The 23,594-nt window shown below is 37.3% G+C and overlaps 1 protein-coding gene across 2 annotated transcripts in view; it reads right to left on the reverse strand.

Moving 5' to 3' along the window:
- Window positions 1-23,594, reverse strand: part of ZDHHC13 (zinc finger DHHC-type palmitoyltransferase 13) — a 55,290-nt gene that overhangs the window by 29,094 nt on the left and 2,602 nt on the right. Inside the window, exons 2-3 of one of the 2 annotated variants that reach the window (XM_058446850.1) lie at window positions 5,829-5,969; window positions 2,645-2,767 (exon numbers count right to left, since the gene is read on the reverse strand). Coding sequence is in view for 1 of the 2 variants with exons in the window: in XM_058446849.1 (XP_058302832.1) it covers window positions 2,645-2,767; window positions 5,829-5,974 (269 nt within the window). In the remaining variant the exon portion in view is untranslated. Of the gene's footprint in view, window positions 1-2,644; window positions 2,768-5,828; window positions 5,975-23,594 lie in introns of both variants that reach the window. The other variant, XM_058446849.1, reaches the window with a different exon arrangement.

A 23,594-nucleotide genomic window follows, 5' to 3' on the forward strand; every position in this document is an offset into this window, starting at 1 on the left:
CAAATGAAAATAAGATTTGAAACTTAGGCTTCATATTGAGAAAGAAAATACTAATTTTTTCATAGTAATAAATATGTTGGAGAACAAATTATGATAGTAATACTCCCTAAAACACCCACATCTGTAGAAACATGAAAGGTTCACATGGCAGAATCAGTCAAATCCCTGATGAAACATTCTTAGGATGTAAGTAATTAGTCCTGCTGTAATTAGCATTCCATTATAACTTACATATCAAATACATCATAACTACTCTCTGCATAGTCTAACTACCGCAGCACTCTTGACATTGTTTATATTCAAAAGGTTTAGGATCAGACAGATATTCTTACTTGACCGGAAGGAGAAAGGTAAAATTATGTCACCTTCAACAGTTTAAAAGTAGAATTACTATGTGGGAATGAATTTTAAAAGTAAGTAGTAAAGAATTAATTTAAAATCCTTTTGGAAAAGTTAGACATTTTGAATGTTTTGCCCTGTATTTAGGGGAAAGAGATGAGAGGCACTGTATAAGATGGACATATAAGGTAATGAGACTGATTTTCTTCTATGGTTTATAGGAATTAGTCTTATTACTTCAAAGTTGAGCTTCATACATCATATTATCTAAATACCGTGCCAGTTTATTTCCACAGAAGAGGAGTTTGCCTGTGAGTATTCATGTGTGTTAGAACATTTTAAACCTTAATAAATTTCTTAAACTTTGAGGATTTTAAATATCTAATCCTATAACACAAAATATACACACATTCACATACACATGTACATTTTACATGTTAAGCTGTTTAAAAGAAACAATGGGTAGGCAGTAGTGCTTTATGAAGGGGAAATATTTTATACAATCCAATACATGCCCACTTAAAAGTACATTCCATATTTGGTTTTTTTAAAAGGTTAAATTTCCTATCTATCTATTCTTCGCAGTATTAAAATGTAAAATATTTCTTTTTTTTTTTTTTTTTTAATTATACTTTAGGTTTTCGGGTACATGTGCACAATGTGCAGGTTTGTTACATATGTATCCATGTGCCATGTTGATTTCCTACACCCATTAGCTCGTCATTTAGCATTAGGTATATCTCCTAATGCTGTCCCCGCCCCCCCCGCCCCCCACCCCACAACAGTACCCGGAATGTGATGTTCCCCTTCCTGTGTCCATGAGTTCTCATTGTTCAATTCCCACCTATGAGTGAGAACATGCGGTGTTTGGTTTTTTGTCCTTGCGATAGTTTACTGAGAATGATGTTTTCCAGTTTCATCCATGTCCCTACAAAGGACACGAACTCATCATTTTTTATGGCTGCATAGTATTCCATGGTGTATATGTGCCACATTTTCTTAATCCAGTCTATTGTTGTTGGACATTTGGGTTGGTTCCAAGTCTTTGCTATTGTGAATAGTGCCGCAATAAACATACGTGTGCATGTGTCTTTATAGCAGCATGATTTATACTCCTTTGGGTATATACCCAGTAATGGGATGGCTGGGTCCAATGGTATTTCTAGTTCTAGATCCCTGAGGAATCGCCACACTGACTTCCACAATGGTTGAACTAGTTTACAGTCCCACCAACAGTGTAAAAGTGTTCCTATTTCTCCACATCCTCTCCAGCACCTGTTGTTTCCTGATTTTTTAATGATGGCCATTCTAACTGGTGTGAGATGGTATCTCACTGTGGTTTTGATTTGCATTTCTCTGATGGCCAGTGATGATGAGCATTTCTTCATGTGTTTTCTGGCTGCATAAATGTCTTCTTTTGAGAAGTGTCTGTTCATGTCCTTTGCCCACTTTTTGATGGGGTTGTTTGTTTTTTTCTTGTAAATTTGCTTGAGTTCATTGTAGATTCTGGATATTAGCCCTTTGTCAGATGTGTAGGTTGCAAAAATTTTCTCCCATTCTGTAGGTTGCCTGTTCACTCTGATGGTAGTTTCTTTTGCTGTGCAGAAGCTCTTTAGTTTAATGAGATCCCATTTGTCAATTTTGGCTTTTGTTGCCATTGCTTTTGGTGTTTTAGACATGAAGTCCTTGCCCACGCCTATGGCCTGAATGGTATTGCCTAGGTTTTCTTGTAGGATTTTAATGGTTTTAGGTCTAACATTTAAGTCTTTAATCCATCTTGAATTAATTTTTGTATAAGGTGTAAGGAAGGGATCCAGTTGCAGCTTTCTACATATGGCTAGCCAGTTTTCCCAGCACCATTTATTAAATAGGGAATCCTTTCCCCATTTCTTGTTTTTGTCAGGTTTGTCAAAGATCAAATAGTTGTAGATATGCGGCATCATTTCTGAGGGCTCTGTTCTGTAAAATGTAAAATATTTCAATGCTTCTTCTAAACTAGATGAGACTTCCCATTCTATTCTGAAAAAGTTTATTATACTTTTCCTTTTTTAAAAAATGTTCACTTTTACTTCCTAAACTTTATGATTGGCCCCCTTGGCTTTATCTCTAATCTTCCTTTTTGGATCAACCAGGCATGGTCTCTAAGGTCCTTTTCAACTTTATAATAACCAACGTGTGTGGCAGAAAAAGTTTCAGGTGTTCTTTTACACGAGGATTACACATGGTTCAATACTCAAAGAAAAAGATAAATGAAGGAGAGGTCTAAAATTATAAATACACAATTAACACACATATCCCATCTTACTTTACAAGATCCAGTCTGTTGTTAATAGCAGCCCAATGAAGAAGCGACACATTTTCTTTATCTGGTTGCCTGACATCATATCCTGCTTCTACCAACTCTTTACATCGTTCAAAAATCCCGTATCTCAAATAAGAAAAAAAAAAGCATAATTGATACAACTGAAATCATTTCAAATATCAAAATTTCTTCATTTTACTATATCTTTTCACTATCCAAACTGCCTTTCAGTCAATACAGAAATATAATAATTAACAAAGACATGCACAGAGAGGACACAGTATAAAGCCAAACAGCAAAAGGAAACCTGGTTTACATACTGATCAGATTAATCTCTTTGGAGTTGAACTTAATTTTCTTAAGTAAACTTTAAACTTACATTGCCTTCCTTCAGTAAGTTTCATCTGATCTCCACTATGTGCCAGAAACACCTGGTGCCAATTCTTGACAATAATCTTACCCCTGAATAAAACCAAGCCCATGCAATAATCTCACAATAAGGGATAAAGACTAAAAGCCAACTTGGAATGGGATAAATTCAACAACAAAATGTGGAAAGAATATAGGTATAGGAGAGGAACAAATGATTAGCCCTTCCTGAAGGAGATGAAACTAAGCTATATTTTATAGGCTGACAAAAGGCATTTCAGGCAGAGGAAGCAGCATGTACAAAAATCAGAAAGGTGAAACTACATGGATGTTCAGAGAAATAAAAGCAATTTAACATTGCTAAAGCATAAAGCATGAGATGGAATAGTGAGACATGAGGTCAGAAGCAATAGGCAAAGATCACATGGGCCTTCTGTGCTATGCTATGAAGTTTAGACTTTTCTACAATTCAATGGGAAACCAATAAAGGGTTTTAAAGAGGAAAGCACTCAGACTTTGAGTTTTAAGAAAGATCGCATTGGAGGCAGTATGGAAGCTGCTTAGAGCAGGGTGAGGACAGAGAGTGAAATACCAGTTTAGAGATTATTGCAATAAATACAGGTGAGAGACAATGAGAGCCTAAAGTAAGAGAGAAGCAATAGGAATAGAAAAGGAACGATGGGCTTGAGAGAGAGTTAACTGTTAGTTAATCAGTTAAATAGTATAGCATTAAAAAGAGGTATTTCATAGAGAAATTATTATAGCATTAAAAAGAGGTATTTCGTAGAGAATAAAGAGGTAAGTCATTCATTAGCAATATTTCTTTTTTTTGAGATAGAGTCTCGCTTTGTCGCCCAGGCCGGAGTGCAGTGGCGCAATCTCAGTTCACTTCAACCTCCGTCTCCTGGGTTGAAGCGATTCTCCTGCCTCAGCCTCACAGGTAGCTGGGATTACAGGCATGTGCCACAACACCAAGCTAATTTTTGTATTTTTAGTAGGTTTCACCACGTTAGCCAGGCTGGTCTCGAACTCCTGACCTCAGGTAATCTGCCCACCTCGGCCTCCCAAAGTGCTGGGATTACAGGTGTGAGCCACCACACCCAGCCTATTAGCAATATTTCTATGAAGTCCCAACCAACCCTTTAGCATTTTCTTTAAAACTTATTTCTGTTTAAAAGTACCTGAAAGTTTCAATAAGCCCGCAAGGATCAAAAATCAAACCAAATGGCAGAATTGTCTGTTTCTCACACTGTAAATTACAATAATTTCTGCCTTACCAAAATACATGCGTGTGTGTGTGTGTGTGTGTGTGTGTGTGTATGTGTGTGTGTGTGTCCTTTTGGCATTTTTAAAAGAGTAAATTTTTGAAAATGACACACATACATTTACACTCTCCATCTTTTAAATGTCAACTTTAACATTTTACTGGAAAATAAATACTCCCTTTATTTTAGAAACATAATAAGAATATACATTAAGGTTTTGCTGGTTTAGAAAACACACACACACACTCCATAGCTCTCTATGCCCTTCCCGGATACTACCTACAGGTCTCCCCACAACCTCTTGAGAAGGTCCAGGATCTGAAGAAAATTTTAGGAAAGACATAAAATGCGAGTTTTTACTGAGATTCCCTCTAAAAAGAGCCTAATTTCTGACATTTATCGTAAGAGTTTTATGGGCAACAGGGAAAGATTTAATGTTTCCATCCTAATTAAAGCAAATATTTACCTTAAGAATACGCTCATCTTTGTACAAATAAAACATAAACAATATCAAATAATATTCCCCTAAAAGAGTGGTTCCCAAGGCCTCTAGAGTTAATATAAATTGGTAATTAGAATACTCAAATAATTGTCAATATATTTTTTAATTAACATAGACAATACATTAGTCTATATCAAGCCCAAATAGGCTAATTAATCTCCAAACATCTTTGCTTCTGATAGAAATTATATCAAGTTAGTATGGTAACATTAGTTCCCCTCAGGCTGATTAGATTGGCATGATTTATATTTGGTGGGCAATCTGCTGGGCAGATTTATGTTTGATTACTACAAAAATGGATTAGTACTTGATGTAGTCTGATGAACAAAATACTTCCAAATTTGCTCAATGTCAAGAGGTGTGATAGCTGTTAATAATCAACAAGATCCATGAAGGTGAAAATGTTGGAAATAATTGACTTAATGCAAATACCCACATATGGAGATCTTAAGGGGAAACTTTCAGAATGTACTTCCATGTCCAGTGCAAGCAAAACAACATACTATGTGTTTCAAGTGGTCAGAGAACATATTTCCACTTTACCTTACCATCTTTCTTCTAGTTAATCCAGCACAACAAGCACATGGAAAGTACTCAAGAAATAAATGATTTTTTAAAATATCTATAAATGTGTAAGTTGGTATTTTTCATTCCGTCTACCTGTTCAGGTTGTAGTATATTTTAAAAGACTTAGATTTGTGTTTCAAATAAAGAGTTTGGCTTAGTGTCATTTAAAATCATCCATTCATTCAAGGAACATTTATTGGGTACCTTATACAAGAAGGAACTGTGCAAAAGCACTGGAGCTACAAAGATGAAGACACGCTTTTGCTAAGAAGCTGCCTACAATCTAATGGGACGTCCTGGTACATAAACAGCTCAGGTACACTGTACTAAGTACTGTGGTGTTGGTATGACAAATATACTTGGTGCTGGTGTTAACTACCATTACGAAGTTGAGAGGTAAACATACGAAGCTCCATGAACTACACATACATTACTATTAATTCTAGAGAACGTAAGGATAAACCAAAGCATTTGGAAGACTTACTGAGTAGCTTTGACAATGTCACAGTTACTAGAGTCCTCTATAAGAGGAGGAGCTTCTCTTGTATTGGCAAGTTCTTTGTTTTCATGCGCACAGATGCCGTATCGACCAAATCCTGGAGGGTGGGGGCCATGGCTGTGATTCCTGCACTGAAGAGTAAGAGTCATTTGACAAAGCATGAGAGAATTAATGTCACACTCAATTACATAATGAAGCATTTGCTACTATCAACAATATCTATATTAATAAATTACATTTTTGGATTCTTAGAAGTGTATTCTGAGAATGACTTGAACCCAGGAGGCGGAGGTTGTAGTAAGCTGAGATCACACCATTGCATTCCAGCCTGGGTGACAGAATGAGACTCTGTCTCAAAAAAAAAAAAAAGAAGGCTGGGCGCGGTGGCTCACGCTTGTAATCCCAGCACTTTGGGAGGCCAAGGTGGGCGGATCACGAGGTCAGGAGATCGAGACCACAGTGAAACCCCGTCTCTACTAAAAATACAAAAAATTAGCCAGGCGTGGTGGCGGGCGCCTGTAGTCCCAGCTACTCGGAGAGGCTGAGGCAGGAGAATGGAGTGAACCCGGGAGGCGGAGCTTGCAGTGAGCCAAGATTGCGCCACTGCACTCCAGCCCGGGCGACAGAGCGAGACTCCGTCTCAAAAAAAAAAAAGAAAAAAAGTGTATCCTAAGGAAGATTTTCTTTATCTTAATTCTGTTCAGTAGAAAAGATGCTTACTATTACAAAAAATCCAAATTACATATTTTGTTCATAAAACAAAGGTCATCTAAAAAGGCACAGATGTTACTTGTAGTGGGCAGAGGACCATTGCTACTGACTTAGTAAGAAGTTTGCCAGGCCTCTACTTTTTGGAGTTGTGGTGGACATACCCTAAGAATATCCCCGAACCCCCCAATTAATCAAGTTCTCATATAATTCCTTCCTCTTGAGCACAGGCAGAACTTGTGACTTGTTTCTAGGCAATGGAATATGGCAAAAGTGATGAGACAATTACTCCCATGATCATGTTATATCAGACTCTGTCTTAGCCAACTGAAGCAAGAGATTTTTCTGCTGGCCTTGAAAAAGTAAGCTGCCATGATATGCGAGGGCCTGTGAGAGAGCCACATAACAAGGAACTGTGGGCAGTCTTCAGGAGTGAAAACGGTCCTTGCTGACAACCAGTAAGAAAATGAGACTTTGATCATACAACAGCAAGAAACTGAGTTCTGCTAATAACCAAATGAACTTGAAAGAGGACCCCAAGCTCAGCCTTGATGTCAACTGTGAGAGACCCTCAGCAGAGGATCCAGCTAAGCCATGCCTAGACTCCTGACAAACAGAAACTATGAGATAATAAATAGGTGTTACGTGGTGGCCTGCTAGCTCAGTTGGTTAAAGCATAGCACTAATAAGTAGGTGTTGTTTTAACCCACTAAATGCGTGGTAATTTGTTATGCAGTAATGGGCAACTAATAAAGAAGGGACTGCAGAATTTGGGAGGGTAAAAAGAATGACTGCCAAGATAGTCCCACTAGCTGAATCAACAAATGTTACATTCAGATCACCTATTAGAAGCAGCAGCAAATGGCAAGCTAAAAAATTTTTCTTTAAACAATTATCTCAGATTTGTCATTCAAACTAATTTGAGTGTTTCTAATCTCAGACACTGAGCTTAGACCTTAGCAGAAAACCAATACAGGATTGGCTAATATTAAAAAAAAAAAAAAGCCCACAAAAATCTAAGATCAATTATCCATTCTGTGGATTATGAATGCATTTTATTTCTCCTTTCCATTACCACAGCCTTTTGGGTTCATTATCACCTCTAGGGCAGATGGGTAGATGATCAATTAAGATGAGCAATTTTGACACTTGTTGACAACTTTGCTAAAATATCTGGTGGACAAGCAGGCAGGCAGAGGGAGTTAAAATCTTTAGCACAAATGATGCTCACTAAATCACTTTAATATCCCCAAAGACTTAGTTTTACTTGAGAGAAGGACTCTTTCAGCTAAAGATGTGGGATGCTCAAAGTTTCTGTTTCTTAAAAGCACAAATATACCAAATGTACATATTATTTACATATATTCTAAATACATTTTAAAAAGACTCTACAGTGTGACCCTAATCACAGTGATATCTTTGACTACTCATTTACATACTAACCAATCTTCTAAACTCATAGGCTATTCAGATTTCCAAGTAGAAATAGATTCATGTTAAAGTAATCAACTTTAATAAAACATATTATATTGCATTCTCTAAAGAAATGATACCTTAAAGAGAAACCTCCCTGAATTAGTACTTTTTTTAAAAATGTATTTATTTATTGGGAGGGGGTCTTCCTCTGTTGCCCACGCTGGAGTGCAGCAGTGTGATCATAGCTCACTGCAGCCTCGAATTCCAGGGCTCAAGCAATCCTCCCGCCTCAGCCTCCTAAGTAGCTGAGACTACAGGCACATGCCACCATACCCAGATAATTTTTTTTTCCTTTTTAATTTTTTTTATTATACTTTAAGTTCTGGGATATATGTGAAGAACGTGCAGGTTTGTTACATAGGTATACACGTGCCATGATGGTTTGCTGCACCCATCAACCTGTCATCTACATTACGTATTCCTCCTAATGCTATCCCTCCCCTTGCCCCCCACCCCCTGACAGGCCCCAGTGTGTAATGTTCCCCTCCCTGTGTCCATACATTCTCACTGTTCAACTCCCACTTATGAGTGAGAACATGCAGTGTTTGGTTTTCTGTTCCTGTGTTACTTTGCTGAGAATGATGGTTTCTAGCTTCATCCATGTCCCTACAAAAGAAATGAACTCATTCTTTTTTATGGCTGCATAGTATTCCATGGTGAATATGTGCCACATTTTCTTTATCCAGTCTATCACTGATGGGCATTTGGGTTGGTTCCAAGTCTTTGCTATTGTGAATGGTGCTGCAATAAACATAATGTGTGCATGTGTCTTTATAGCAGAATGTTTTATAATCCTTTGGTATACCCAGCTAATTTTTTAGTTTTTATTTTTGTAGAGACAGAGTCTTACTATGTTGCCCAGACTGGTCTTGAACTCCTGGCCTCAAGTGATCCTCTTGCCTCTGCTTCCCAAACTGCTGGAATTACAGGTGTAAGACACCACACCTGACCTGAATTAGTGCTTATAAGCAAATTTAGTTACCTATCTACAACTTAAAAAAAACTGATTTTTAAATAAATGCATCAGAAATTACATCTTCAAAATAGTCTCCTCAGGAGATTATTAGTTATTCCAATAGCATTGCCTTGAAATGTTTTTAGAATTTCCTTTCTGAAACTGTCCTCAGAGCCATATAAAAGAGACTCATATTTTTAAACTCTGAATATCTGAAAATATTATGATTTATTATACAGAGTGAAGTATATAAAACATATATGTATACATATGGACTTCTTCTTTCGTAAAGAGTAAAGAATAAATATAAAATGAACCTCCATGAAACCACTACCTAAGTCAAGATATAGAACTGGGCCAGCACCTTAGAAGACTGCCCAGATACACGCTACGCTCCACCACATCCCCACACTAAAAGAACAGTTTCCTGACCTCTGTTATAATCACTTTTTGTTTTTCTTTATAGTTTTATCTCTAAGGTATGCAACCCTAAAAAGTACAGTCCAGCTTTACATTTTTTAATCTTTGTACAAATGGAATCTATCATATGTATTCTCTATCATCTGTTTTGCTTAACATTAGACTTACAAGCTTCATCCATATTGTTATGAAAGCTAGAACAGGTTCAGTTTCATTGCTGTATAACATTCCAATACAGTAACATACTACAATTAATTTATCAATTTTACTATGGCTGGATATTTGGATTGTTCCCAGTTTGGGGCTATTATAAAAAATATATATTGCTATGCGTATTCTTGTACATGTCTCTAGGTATAGATATATATATATGTGTGTGTGTGTGTGTATATGTGTGTGTGTGTATATGTGTGTGTGTGTGTGTGTGTGTGTGTATATATATATATGTAAACAATTCTCAAAAGCATATATCTGGAAGTGGAACTGTTGGCTTTGAAGATATGCTTAACTCATCTTCAAAATGGTTGTACCAGTTAAACTTTCCCCAGCAGGGTATGAGTGCTTCTGTTGCTCTAATCCTTACCAACACTTGGTATCATCAGACTCCATAACTTTTGCCAATCTGATGAATGTGTAAACATATCCTGTAGTGATAATAATTTGTATTTCCCTATAATTATCAAGTTGTATATTTCTTCATGTTTACTGGACATTCTGAGTTCTTCTATAAAGTACATATTTAAGCAATTTGTCCATTTCTGTGTTTTTATTGGGTTTCTCTCTTTTTCTTCTTGAATGGTAGCCCTTATACATTCTGGTTACTCTTTGTTGGCTATATATTAGTTTAAAATGAAGTAGAGCCTTCTACTTCTGTGCATGATGGAATAACTAGGATTGCACTTAACCTCTTGCTTTCTTGCTATAATAAAGAAACCTAGAAAAGTGAACAAAATATATGAAGTAAACTGTATTCAGACTTCGGACAATGAGAACAGTAAGACTGTGATTGCCAAGATATGAGGAAAAAAATAACAAAACAAAAACACAAGGTGAGCCTCACCATCATCCCAGCAATTTTGCAATCATGGGCACTGAGAGGAAAACTCTTCATTTTAGAGCCCAGGAGCCTTGCTAAATTGAGGAGACAGAAATTTGAGATCAGAGAGGCTGAGATAGATGGCAGTTGTGGGCACATTTTAAGAGAGAAGTGAGCCAACCAGAAAAAAGGGGGCTCCAAAAAATCTGTATAGGAGGCCCATTGAGTCTTTGCAGAGTATTAGGACAAGCTATGTATAGAGGGAAACTTGACAAGGATAGGCAAAAAAATGACTGGAGATTTGTAAACTGAACAATTACTGGAGTTTATACGTAGTAGGAAGATGTTCAAACTCTGATCAGCCAAAATGGAGAGTCTTTGATGATCCCTTGGGTTATTCAGTGGAGATATCAGAGGGCCACACCTTAGAAAGAGGGCCAAACTATATCTGGAAAAAGGCTACCCTAGAACCACTCTAGAGAAGCCTAAAATCAGACTTCAAAGGACTCAAATTGAGCAACATTAACTTTACTGCCTGCCAAACAATATCCAATAGTCTTTAAAGAGAGGCAACAAATACCAGATACTCATCAACATGCATTCACAAAGTCCACTATCAAATCAAAACTCACTAAACATGTCAAGAAGCAAGAAAAACGTGATCCATAGCCAGAAGAAAAGAACCAGACCTTGAAACTATAAAGATGACAAAATTAGCTGAAAAAGACATTAAAACAGCTAATATAAGTATGTATAAGTATTTAAAGGAAAACATTAACAAAATGAGCAAAGAAATTGAAGATATGACAAAAGATCTGGTTAGAATGTCTGCGGATAAAAATCAATCTCCTTGTAATCCCAGCACTTTGCCAAGGCAGGCAGATCACCTCAGGTCAGGAGTTCAAGACCAGCCTGACCAATATGGTGAAACCCTGTCTCTACTAAGAATACAAAAATTAGCTGGGCATGGCGGCGCATGCCTGTAATCCCAGCTACTTGGGAGACTGAGGCAGGAGAATCACTTGAACCTGGGAGGCAGTTGCAGTGAGCCAAGATCACGCCACTGCACTCCAGCTGGGCACCAGAGTGAGACTCTGTCTCAAAAGAGAAAAAAAAAATCAATCTCTAAAATACAAATTACACCAGATGAGATTAACAGCAGATTAAACAGTATAGAAGAAAAGACCATTTAAATTGAAGAAACAACAATGAAAAGTATCCAAAATGCAGCACAGAGAGAAGATGACTGAAGATGTATAACTGGAGTTCCAGAAGAGAGGGAAGTTTTTTTAATATTTGAAGAAATAATAGTCAAAAATCTTCCAAATTTGGTGAAAATTATAAACTCACAGTAACTAGAAGTTTAATGGATCCCAAGTAGGATAAGCCCCGAAATCCTACACCAAGACATATCATAATCAAATCACTAAAAACCAGCAATAAAGAGATCTTAAAATCAGTCTGGACGCTTTGGGAGGCCGAGGCAGGCAGTTCACGAGGTCAGGAGTTCAAGACCAGCCTGGCCAATATGGTGAAACCCCCATCTCTACTAAAAGTACAAAAAATTAGCCAGGCGTGGTGGTGGACGCCTGTACTCCCAGCTACTCAGGAGGCTGAGGCAGGAGAATGGCGTGAACCAGGGAGGCGGAGCTTGCAGTGGGCGGAGATGGTGCCACTGCACTCCAGCCAGGGCGACAAAGCGAGACTCCATATAAACAAACAAACAAACAAAAATTAGCTGGGCATGGTGGCGCGCACCTGTGGTCTCAGCTACTCGGGAGGCTGAGGCAGAAGAATCACTTGAGCCCAGGAGGCGGAGGTTGCAGTGAGCCAATATCGCACCACTGTACTCCAGCCTGGGTGACAGAAGGAAATTCCCTTTCAAAAAAAAAAAAAAAAAACAGTCTGGAAAAATCAGACACATATGTTCAAAGAAACAAAGATAAGAATACACTCAGACTTCTCATCAGACATAAGGCAAGCCAGAAAACAACAGCACAACAGTTTTAAAGAGCTTACTATACAACCTAAGCAGTGTTTAGAGGGAATTTGTAGCTTTAAATGCTTCTATTAGGGAAAAAAAGGGGCCTACAGTAAGTTATCTAAGCTTTCACGTTAATAATCTAGAGAAAGAAAATTAAACTCGAAGTGGATACAAGAAGAAGAATATAAAAATAGAAGGAATTCGTTAACTATAAAACAGAGAAACAATACAGAAAATCATTGAAGCCAAAATCTGTTTTCTAAAAAGAATGAGTCAATAAAAGTGATCAACCTTCGATCAGTTTGATCAAGAAAAATGAAAAAGTATCAATGACAAATATCAGGTTTAAAAAAGAGACATCACTACAAGAGCCTACAAATTTTGAAAGGATAAAAAGGGAATATTTTGAACAACTTTATGTCAATAAATTAGCAATTTAAGTGAAATATACAAACGCCTTAAAAGACACACATTATCAAAATGGATCTTAAAAGTAATAAATAACATAATATCTATTAAATAAATTTGATTCATAATGAAAACCTTTCTCATAAAAAACTCCAGACCCATATAACTTAACTAGTTAATCCTATCAAATATCTAAGGAAGAAATAATACTAACTCCTTCAGAAAACAGAAGAGATAATGCTTCCCAGCTCTTTTTTTTTTTTTTAAGACGGAGTCTCGCTCTGTCGCCCAGGCTAGAGTACAGTGGCACGATCTCGGCTCAAGGCAAGCTCCGCCCCCCGGGTTCACGCCATTCTCCTGCCTCAGCCTTCCGAGTAGCTGGGACTACAGGTACGTGCCACCACATCCGGCTTTTTGTATTTTTAGTAGAGACGGGGTTTCTCCGTGTTAGTCAGGGTGGTCTCAATCTCCTGACCTCGTGTTCCGCCCGCCTCGGCCTCCCAGAGTGCTGGGATTACAGGCGTGAGCCACTGCGCCCGGCCCCCAGCTCATTTTATGAGGCAGAATCACTACATACCAAAACCAACAAAGACATTACAAGTAAAGAAAACTATAGGCCCAGTATCCCTCATGAACACAGACACAAAAATCCTAAACAAAATATTACGGCGAATCCAATAATATATAAAAAAGACTGTACATCACAACCCAGCTTAAACATTTGAAAATAAATCAATGCAACCCACCATATTAATGAATAAGATGAATATTCATATTAACAGAATAAAATATATATTCAAATATATAACAGTAAAAAATATATATTCATCATAGTAGAATAAGGCATTTAACAAAATTCTTAGGCCGGGCGCGGTGGCTCACGCTTGTAATCCCAGCACTTTGGGAGGCCGAGGCGGGCGGATCACGAGGTTAGGAGATCGAGACCACGGTGAAACCCCGTCTCTACTAAAAATACAAAAAAATTAGCCGGGCGTAGTGGCGGGCGCCTGTAGTCCCAGCTACTCGGAGAGGCTGAGGCAGGAGAATGGCGTGAACCCGGGAGGCGGAGCTTGCAGTGAGCCGAGACTGCGCCACTGCACTCCAGCCTGGGCGACAGAGCAAGACTCCGTCTCAAAAAAAAAAAAAAAAAATTCTTTATATGAAAATTCTTTTTGTAAAGCATATGACAAAATTTGTAAAATCTTTCAACACAAGGGAAAAGAAGGGAACCTCCTCAATCTAATAAAGAACAATTTACAAGAAATCTACAGCTACCATCACACTGAATGGTACAAGACCATTTTTACTCCAAGACTGGAAACAAAGCAAAGATGCTCATTATCACCACTTCTAATTAACACTGTACTAAAGTACCAGAGAGCATAATAAAGAAGGGAAAAGACTAAAAATGCATACAGATTAGAAAAGAAGTAAATCCATTTTTACTTGCAAAAACATGATCATATGCATAGAAAATCCTAAGGAATCTTTAAAAAAATGTTTACACTAGCATCAAAAAGGTAAAATACTTTAAATGCTTTTATACTATACCCTGAATTTTTTGGTGTGTTCAGTGGGAGGGTTACATCAAATATAGCCATGCTTCATTAACAATGAGGATATATTCTGAGAAACACATCATTAGGCTATTTCATTCTTGTGCAAACATCACAATGTGTATTTACGCAGACCTAGGCAGTACAGCATATTAGACACTTAGGCTAGATGGTATAAACTATTGCTCTGATCAACATTGTATGTGTGGTCTGGCATTGATTGAAACATTATGGGATGTATAACCGTACCTAGAAAATTGCTATAAATGAAAACTGACTTATTATTTTATAATCTCATCTTGCTTTTTACCATCAATAAAGTTACCTAGCTTTCACCTACCTTATCACCAAACCTATTTCTGTGAACTTTTCAGTTTAAAAAGAAAATCATTCTCTAAGGATGAACACACAGTTGAGAATAAAAAATTGAAGACATTTGAAATAATGTGCCAAAGTCAATTCTCCAAGAGTTCCAAAAAGTTTTAAGAATGAAAGTTTTTTAAATTTCATTTTTTAAAAGACAGTTTTTAAATTTCTTTTAGAAATTTTTAATTTTAAAGAAAGTTTTTACAGGACAAGGATGCCTGCTCTCAGCACTTCTATTCAACACAGTACTGGCAGTCCTGTCCAGAACAATCAGGCAAGAGAAAGAAATAAAGGGCATCCAAATAGGAAGAGAGGAAGTCAAGCTATCCCTGTTTGCAGATAACATGATTCTATAACTAGAAAACCCTACAGTCTTGGCCCAAGAGCTCCTTCAGCAGATAAACAACTTCAGCAAAGTTTCAGGATACAAAATCAACGTACAAAAATCGCTAGCATTCCTATACAACTATCAAGCCGAGAGAGCCAAATCAGGAAGGTAACCCCATTCACAACTGCCACAAAAAGAATAAAATACCCAGGAATACAGCTTATCAGGGAGGTGAAAGACCTCTACAATGAGAATTACAAAACACTGCTCAAAGAAATCAGAGAAGACACAAACAAATGAAAAGACATCCCATGCTCCCGGATAGGAAGAATCAGTATCATGAAAATGGCCATACTGCCCAAAGCAATTTACAGATTTAATGTTATCCCTGTCAAATTACCAAAGACATTCTTCAAGAACTAGGAAAAAACTATTTTAAAATTCATATGGAACCAAAAGAGAGCCTGAATAGCCAAGGCAATCCTAAGCAAAAAGAACAAAGCTGGAGGAATTACATTACCTGACTTCAAACAATACTATAGCACTATAGTAACCAAAACAGCATGATACCGGTACAAAAACAGACACATAGACGAATTGAATAGAATAGGAAGCCCAGAAACAAGGCTGCACACCTATGACCATCAGATCTTCAACAAAGCTGATAAAAACAAGCAATGGGGAAAAGACTCCTTATTCAATAAATGGTGCTGGGATTACTGGCTAGCCATATGCAGAAAAAATCGAAGCTGGACCCTTTCCTTACACCATATACAAAAATCAACTCAAGATGGATCAAAGATTTAAATGTAAAATCCAAAACTATAAAAACCCTAGAAAAAAACCTAGGACATACCATCCTGGATATAGGAATGGGCAAAGGTTTCATAACAAAGATGCCAAAAGCAATGGCAACAAAAGCAAAAATTGATAAGTGGGATCTAATTAAACTAAAGAGCTTCTGCACAGTAAAAGAAACTATCAACAGAGTAAACAGACATCCTACAAAATGGGAGACAATATTTGCAAACTATGCATCCAACAAAGGTCTAATATCCAGCATCTATAAGGAACTTAAATTTACAAGAGAAAACCAAACCCCATTAAAAAGTAGGTAAAGAATATCATCAACAGACACTTTTCAATAGAAGACATAAATGCAGCCAATAAGCATATGAAAAAAAGCTCAACATCACTGCATTAGAGAAATGCTAATCAAAACCACAAGGAGATACCATTTCACACTAGTCAGAATGCTATTATTAAAAAGTCAAAAAATAAGAGATGCTGGGAAGGTTACAGAGACAAAGGAATGCTTATACACTGGTGATGGGAGTGTAAATTAGTTCAACCATTGTGGAAAGCAGTATGGCGATTCCTCAACGAGCTAAAAGCAGGACTACCATTCAACCCAGCAATCCCATTACTGGGTATATACCCAGAGGACTATAAATCATTCTACCATAAAGACACAGGTATGTGAATGTTGACTGTAGCACTATTCACAATAGCAAAGACATGGAATCAACGTAAATGCCCATCAATTACAAACTGGGTAAAGAAAATGTAGTACGTATAAACCATGGAATACTATGCAGCCATAAAAAAGAATGAGATCATGTCTTTTGCAGGAATACAAATGGAGCTGGAGGCTATTATCCTTATGCAGGAACAGAAAACCAAATACTGCATGTTCTCACTTATAAGTGGGAGCTAAATGATGAGAACTCATGAACACAAAGAAGGGAACAGCAGGCTGGGCATGGTGGCTCATGCCTGTAATCTCAGCACTTTGGGAGGCCAAGGCGGGTGGATCACTTGAGGCAAGGAGTTCAAGAACAGCCTGGTCAACATGGTGAAACTCCGTCTCTACTAAAAAAAAAAAAAATTAGCCAGGGTGGTGGTTTGTGCCTGTAGTTCCAGTTACTTGGGAGGCTGAGGCAGGAGAATCGCTTGAACCTGGGAGGCAGAGGTTGCAGTGTGCCGAGATCACGCCACTGCACTCCAGCTTGGGTGACAGAGCAAGACTCCATTGCAAAAAAAAAAAAAAAGAAGAAGAAGGGAACAACAGACACCGAGGTATACTGGAGGGTGGAGGGTGGGAGGAGGGAGAGGAGCAGAAAAAATAACTACTAGGTACTAGGCTTAATACTGGGGTAATGAAATAATCTATACAACAAACCCCCATGACATAAGTTTGTGTATATAACAAACCTGCACATGTACCCCCAAACCTAAAATAGAAGTTTTTAAAAGAAAGTTTTAAAATTTTCAGTTTTACTTAAATGAGTCCATAACCCCTCAAGTGGTTATTTTGAAGGGGCACTGTTTTTAAAAAGTTAATTTACAGTAAAATTAACTTTGGTATAGAGCTGTATGAATTTTAACCCATGTATGTATGGAGTCATGTAACCACCACCATCATCCTTTGTAGTCATACCCTCCCAACCAACTCTTGGCAACCACTGATCTGTTGTCATTAATTCTGTCTTTCCCAGAATGTCATATAATGGAATCATACAGTACACAACCTTTTAGGAGGGGCTTCCTCCACTCAGCACAGTGATGCTGAGATTTATCCAAGTTGTTGTATGTTATCAATAATTCCTTCTTTTTTATTGCTGTGTAGTATCCCACTATATGGGTGCATCACAGATAATCTATCCAAACAATCTGCGTGGGTTGTTTCCCAGCTTTTGGCAATTATAAATAGAGCTGCTAAAAATATTCACGGACAAACTATTGTGTAAACATGCTTTCATTTCTCTAAGAGTAAGACTGCTTGGCCATATGTTAGGTATATTTAAATTTATGACAAACTGCTAAACTATTTTCCAGACTGGCTACATCACCTTGCATTGCCACTAACAACTATGAGAGTTACAATTGTTCTGCATTCTCACCAGCACTTGGGATTGTCAGTCTAATAGATGTATAGGGGCATCTCATCATGGTCTTAATTTGCATCCTTAACGGCTAATGAAGTTGAGCATCTTTTCACGTGCTTATTTGCCATCTGTATATCTTCTCTGGTGAAGTGTATGTTCAAGTCTTTTGTCCATTTTTTAATTGAGCTGTTTTCTTACTGTTTTGAGAGTTCTTTATATTATATATTCTAGATACACGTCTGTTGTCAGATATGTGATTTGCAGATATTTTCTCCTGGTCTGTACCTTACCTTCCCATCTCTTAAAAGTCTGTTTCATAGAGCAGAAGTTTTAAATTTTAAAAAAGTCCAGTTTATCAATTTGTTCTTTTATGGATTGTACTTTTGGTGTCACGTCTAAAAACTAATATCTTGGGGTCACAATTCCTCTGTTCAGAGAGTTCTCTCTCAGTGTTTCTGGTGCCTCTGCTGCCAGGAAATCCCTTTGCAGCTCCTTGAGCTTTAACTAGATAGCTTCTCATAGAGCACTTGTTGTCTGCACTGATACTTATTTCCAGGGCTCAAGTCAAGGCTGGGGGCAAATCAGAGAGAAAAAAGGTAAATCAGCTACTGATTTGGTGGTTTTTGAATTCCGGTCTTTTTCTACTTCAGTCCACCTGCTTTTCTGAATAGGTAAATTCTGATTTATCTGGTAAATAACCCAATACCCTCCCACACACACAGAATCACACACAGCTAAAAGTAAACATGTAGGTAGTTAGATTAAAATGTAAATAACAACATTACTTTAGGATGCTTTTCCTGATATCACAGTAATTATATTCAATTGGAAGAAGGCAAAGGGTTGAGGAAAAGAACTATACTCAAAATTTCTAGAATCTTAATAAGTAACAGGTATAACAAAAAGTACAGCTAAGATTGACAAAAAAAATCAGTGTATTTTTATATAAAAAGATTTTACTAGAATTTTAAAACTATAGAATGATACATGTTAATTTTAAAGATCTAGCAATACAGAAGTGAATATAGGGTTAACAATCTGGACTCTTTCTTCTTCAATACTGTACCACCAGAGATAACCACTATAAAAACTGGGTGCATCTTCCCTCATTATGTATATATATTTTAACATATATAATATTGTGCTATATACATACATACATACATATTTTTAATCATTTTCTTCTTATACTTATTGAACAAAGAATAGGATCACATTATACACATTATTCTTCAACTTGCTTTTCTCATGTAACAATATATCATGTACAGTCCTGCAGTTCAGTAATATTTTACTATTGTTCCATTGTATATAGATCTAGCATAATTCATTCAACCATTCCCCTTTGGTTAGAGACACAGGTTGATTTCAGCCTTTCACATCTATACACAATCCAATCAACGCCCTGGGCATTCTAATTCTATAGGATTGATTCCCCAAAATAGGACTGTTGAGTCAAAAAACGTGCATTTTAAACATAAGTAGATTCTGACCAAATACTCTCCCCAATTCACAGTCCCAATAGCAAAGTATATACGTATTCTTTCTGCCTACAAACCTTCCCAGAACTGAATGTTATCAATCTTTTTACAACCTTGACAATTTGATGGCTAAAAATGGCATCCTATTTTTCATTTGTACTCCCCTAGTTGCTAATGAGTCTCAGTGTTTTGTTTGTGGTTGTTGTTGTCGTTGTTGTCAGGTATACTGGCTCTCCATATTTCTCTTTTGTCGATTGCCTTTTTATAGTCTACTTGTTTTTCTAATGAATTGTACATATCTGTTTCTCTTTGTAGGTTAGAAAGAGTAATCCTTTTTTGTTTTGTTTTTGAGATGGGGTATTACTCTGTCACCCAGGCTGGAGTGCAGTGGCACCATCAAAGCTCACTACAGCCCTATCTGCTGGGCTCAAGTGATCCTACCACCTGACCCACCCTGTAGGTAGGACTATAGGCAAGCACTACCACATCTTGCTGATTTTTTTATTCTTCTGTAGACAGGTCTCGTTATGTTGCCCAGACTGGTCTTAAACTCCTGACCTCAAGTTATCCTTCCGTCTTGGCCTCCCAAAGCACTAGGGTTACAGGTATGAGCCACCACACCTGACCCTGACCCTTTGTTTATACACAGATTTTTCATCATGGAAAATTGACTCATTCTAGATACAAATTTGTTGCTTCTCATACTATGTTAAGGCATTAAGGACAACAGCTTTATTTTTCATGTACAAAGTTGAGGAGGTTTACCTGTTTTAATGTGAAGAATATCCATAATTAAGAGCATTTGTTTAGTCGGCAATTAATTACTGTGTATTTACGATGTACAATTATGCTAAGGGCATAGAAGACATGGGTGTCTATCCTCCAGGAATTTAAGTCTAATAAGGGAGATATGTCAGAGACAGAGTAGAAAACAGGAGATATCTTCTGTTCATGTCATCATTGTTTACCCAAATCCAGATCAAAGTAAAACCTAAAAATGACTATATTCAAAGCTTGTGTTTGAAGTCAATCATCTACAAAGTGAGGAAAGTACACTCAAGGCCATATATGCAGTAACCCACTAGGTGATGTGAGAAAATGTTAAAGCTTCTATTATAATAACTTTTTATCTTTTTACTTAAAAACGAAAAATAAAATTTACAAATTTGAGTTTTTAAAGCTTTACCAAATTTATTTTTTCTTTTTAGCACACCTCTGCTGGCAGGAAAGCTTTACTAATTTTTAACAACGGCAGTCTCATTTATTGGTATGCCAAGCAGGTCACTCCTTATACTCTGTTTACAAGGTAACCTGGGGGCAGAGAAAGCTTCCACAAACAGAGAGTTGACAGTAGGATCTTCAGCATTTTACAATATATATTAGATTATTTTCAAATTATATTGTTAAATTTTAACTAAATGACCTCTCCCAGAATGAGCAAGTAGCTTAAGCTGATTTCTACAAAGAAGCCATGAATTGAGGTAATAATAATAATAAGCACAAGCAAATAAGAAAATAGCAGATCAGGAACTCTTCATCAGACACATGAAGTATAAACAAAGATGATCTAATCCAATCTGACAAGTCAGTACCCCCTTGGAAAAAATTCAAAATTCTCAAGAGGCTAAATTGAGGCAGATTTATAACCACCATCTTTAATTCAAATCTTGCCATGAACATACACTGAGCTATTAGTTAATGAATATAATTTAGAAATATATGTCAAATCTTACAATAACATGACCCATGACAATATGAAATTGGCCGCCAGCTCCTATCCCCATGTTCAAACAGAAGAGAGCTGAAATTTTTATTTTCTGTGAAGTTTTCTGTGAAGCAAGGTCAGGAAAAGGAGGACAAGGACATGACAGAGAAGAAGACAGGTAACCTTCAGTCTCAAAAGATAGCGAAGAAGACACATTGAGTCCCTGCTTCCACAGTATTCTCTCAGCCTAATCTCTCCTGATTGCACTGATGACACGGGCCAAATAGCCAGATTCCTCGTACTGCCACATTGGCTGTATGATTGTGGCGAATCATCTACTCTATTTTTGGCTCATTTCTACATTTGTAAAATGAAAGGGATATATCAATACACCCATAAAGCTCCTTCTAAGTCTCATGTTGCATGGTCCTAAGCAGAGCTGTTACAATAGTCACTGTTGACTTGTGAATTGGTCAAGACTTTACTGCATGAACAAACACACTACATGGATAAATAAGCTTAACTGCTACATGGCTGCCTACAATGTTAAGGTAACAGAACAGACTAAGCAAATTCTCATGATGCCAGCCAACTCCCAAGAGTTTTCATTAATTATTCATTCAGGGAAATATAAAGAACACCTATACAAATCACAGAAGTAGGTAATCAGGGATAAAAAATGAATAAGACAAAATTCCTTCCATAATTCACTCATTCTAGACATTTACTGAATACCTACTATGTGCTGGGCACTATTGTAGACACAGCAATATGGCAATGAACAACAGACAAGGTCCTTGGTTTTCAAGGAACTTATATTCTAGTTAGGGATATACTCCCTTCCCCATTTTCAGAGCAGAGTAAAATACAGACTGCTCCTCAGACCTTGAACTAAAGAATGGGTGGATTCCAAGTGGCAGCAAACAATCAAACAAGATCATATCATGACTGGACCACCTAAGTAGCAATGAAAATGCACTGCATCAGGAGCCCTGACACCTGGGCTCTGCTAACTTGCTATGAACCTTTGGAAAGTAAGTTATTATTTTTGAGTCTTGAATTCATGGGAAAAGTTAAAGGGCTAGACTAGATAAATGGTTCTCAAACCTTCCAAATGTCATGGACCTTTTTGAAAATGTTACCAAAATTAAGGCCTCTCTACTTAAGAGAAATGCACAACTGCACATGTAAACTAACTTCAAGATGTTCACTAATTTCAAGATGTTCACTAACGCCCTGAAGCTTATCCTATATGCCAGTTTAAGAATCTCTCAACTAGGTAATTCACTGAAAAGCCTTCCAGCTCCAAGTATTCTATGATTCCATTCCATTTGACTTCCTCTAGTCTTCCTAGGATTCCAGTCTACAATTGCCTCAAGATACTAGAATAAAATGTTTTTGTTGTTTTTGTTTTAATTAAGATACACAGGGGAAAAAAATTTAAAGAGGGAAAAAAGAGGGATACCAAGAAAGAGATATGTAGCTAGCTCACTGTCCTCCACAGAAGAGTGAAAAGCAGAACAAGATATTATGAAAATTATCTAACAGACATATGAATACATGTGTGGTAATTTTTACAACATAGCCTCAAAATTATTTGCTACTTCTCCATCAAGAGGTAAAGGTCTATGTCCCTTCCTCTTGACTCTGAGCTTTGTGACTACCTCATTAACAATATATTTCAGAAGTGATGCTGTGCCAGTTTGCAGGCTCAGGCCTTAGAAACTGGCAGCTTCTTCTTCCTGGCTCTTTCATTAGGTGGTCACTAATGGAACTCAGCCACTATACTGTGCAGATGCCCAGGCCACGTGTACATGTCTCTACTGAAAGTTAACTGCCAGATGTAAATGAAGACACTTGTAGATACTGGCCCCAGCTCTCAAGTCATCTCCAGCTTATGAGTCTTTGCAGCTGAGGCTCTAGACGTGGTGGAACAGAAACAAACCAATCCTGCTGCAGTCTCTCCAAGTCCCTGACACACAGAGTCCATGAGCATGACAAAGGCTGTTTTATACCACTATGTTTTGGGGTGGTTTCTTACACAGTAAATAACTAGGGCATCTTTAAGCTCTGAGGGATTGTGTAATACTTCTCACACAGAGATTTCATGAATGAGATTATTTTTCCAAATTGTATATAAGAATTGTTAAAGTTACAGTGGGCATTAATTTAGGCCAAAATCAAGATTTAGAAAACCACACTCAAACTCCAATGACAGGCATTATCCTGCCAGATTATCGAATAAAAAGAGAGTGAGAGAGAAGGAGCGAGTCAGTGAGAGAGAAATATGTGACACTCATTAAAAGTTCTCATGTCATTAAAGTTCTCATTAACAGATGTACCAGAGTTTAGTTTCCAAGTTCATTCATTGACAAGTATTTACAGAGTACTCATCAGTGCTAGGCATTTTTCCAGATGCCAGGCACACATCAGTGAACAT

This window comes from Hylobates moloch, unplaced genomic scaffold (assembly GCF_009828535.3).
Source record: "Hylobates moloch isolate HMO894 unplaced genomic scaffold, HMol_V3 SCAFFOLD_11, whole genome shotgun sequence".
Lineage (NCBI taxonomy): Eukaryota > Metazoa > Chordata > Mammalia > Primates > Hylobatidae > Hylobates > Hylobates moloch.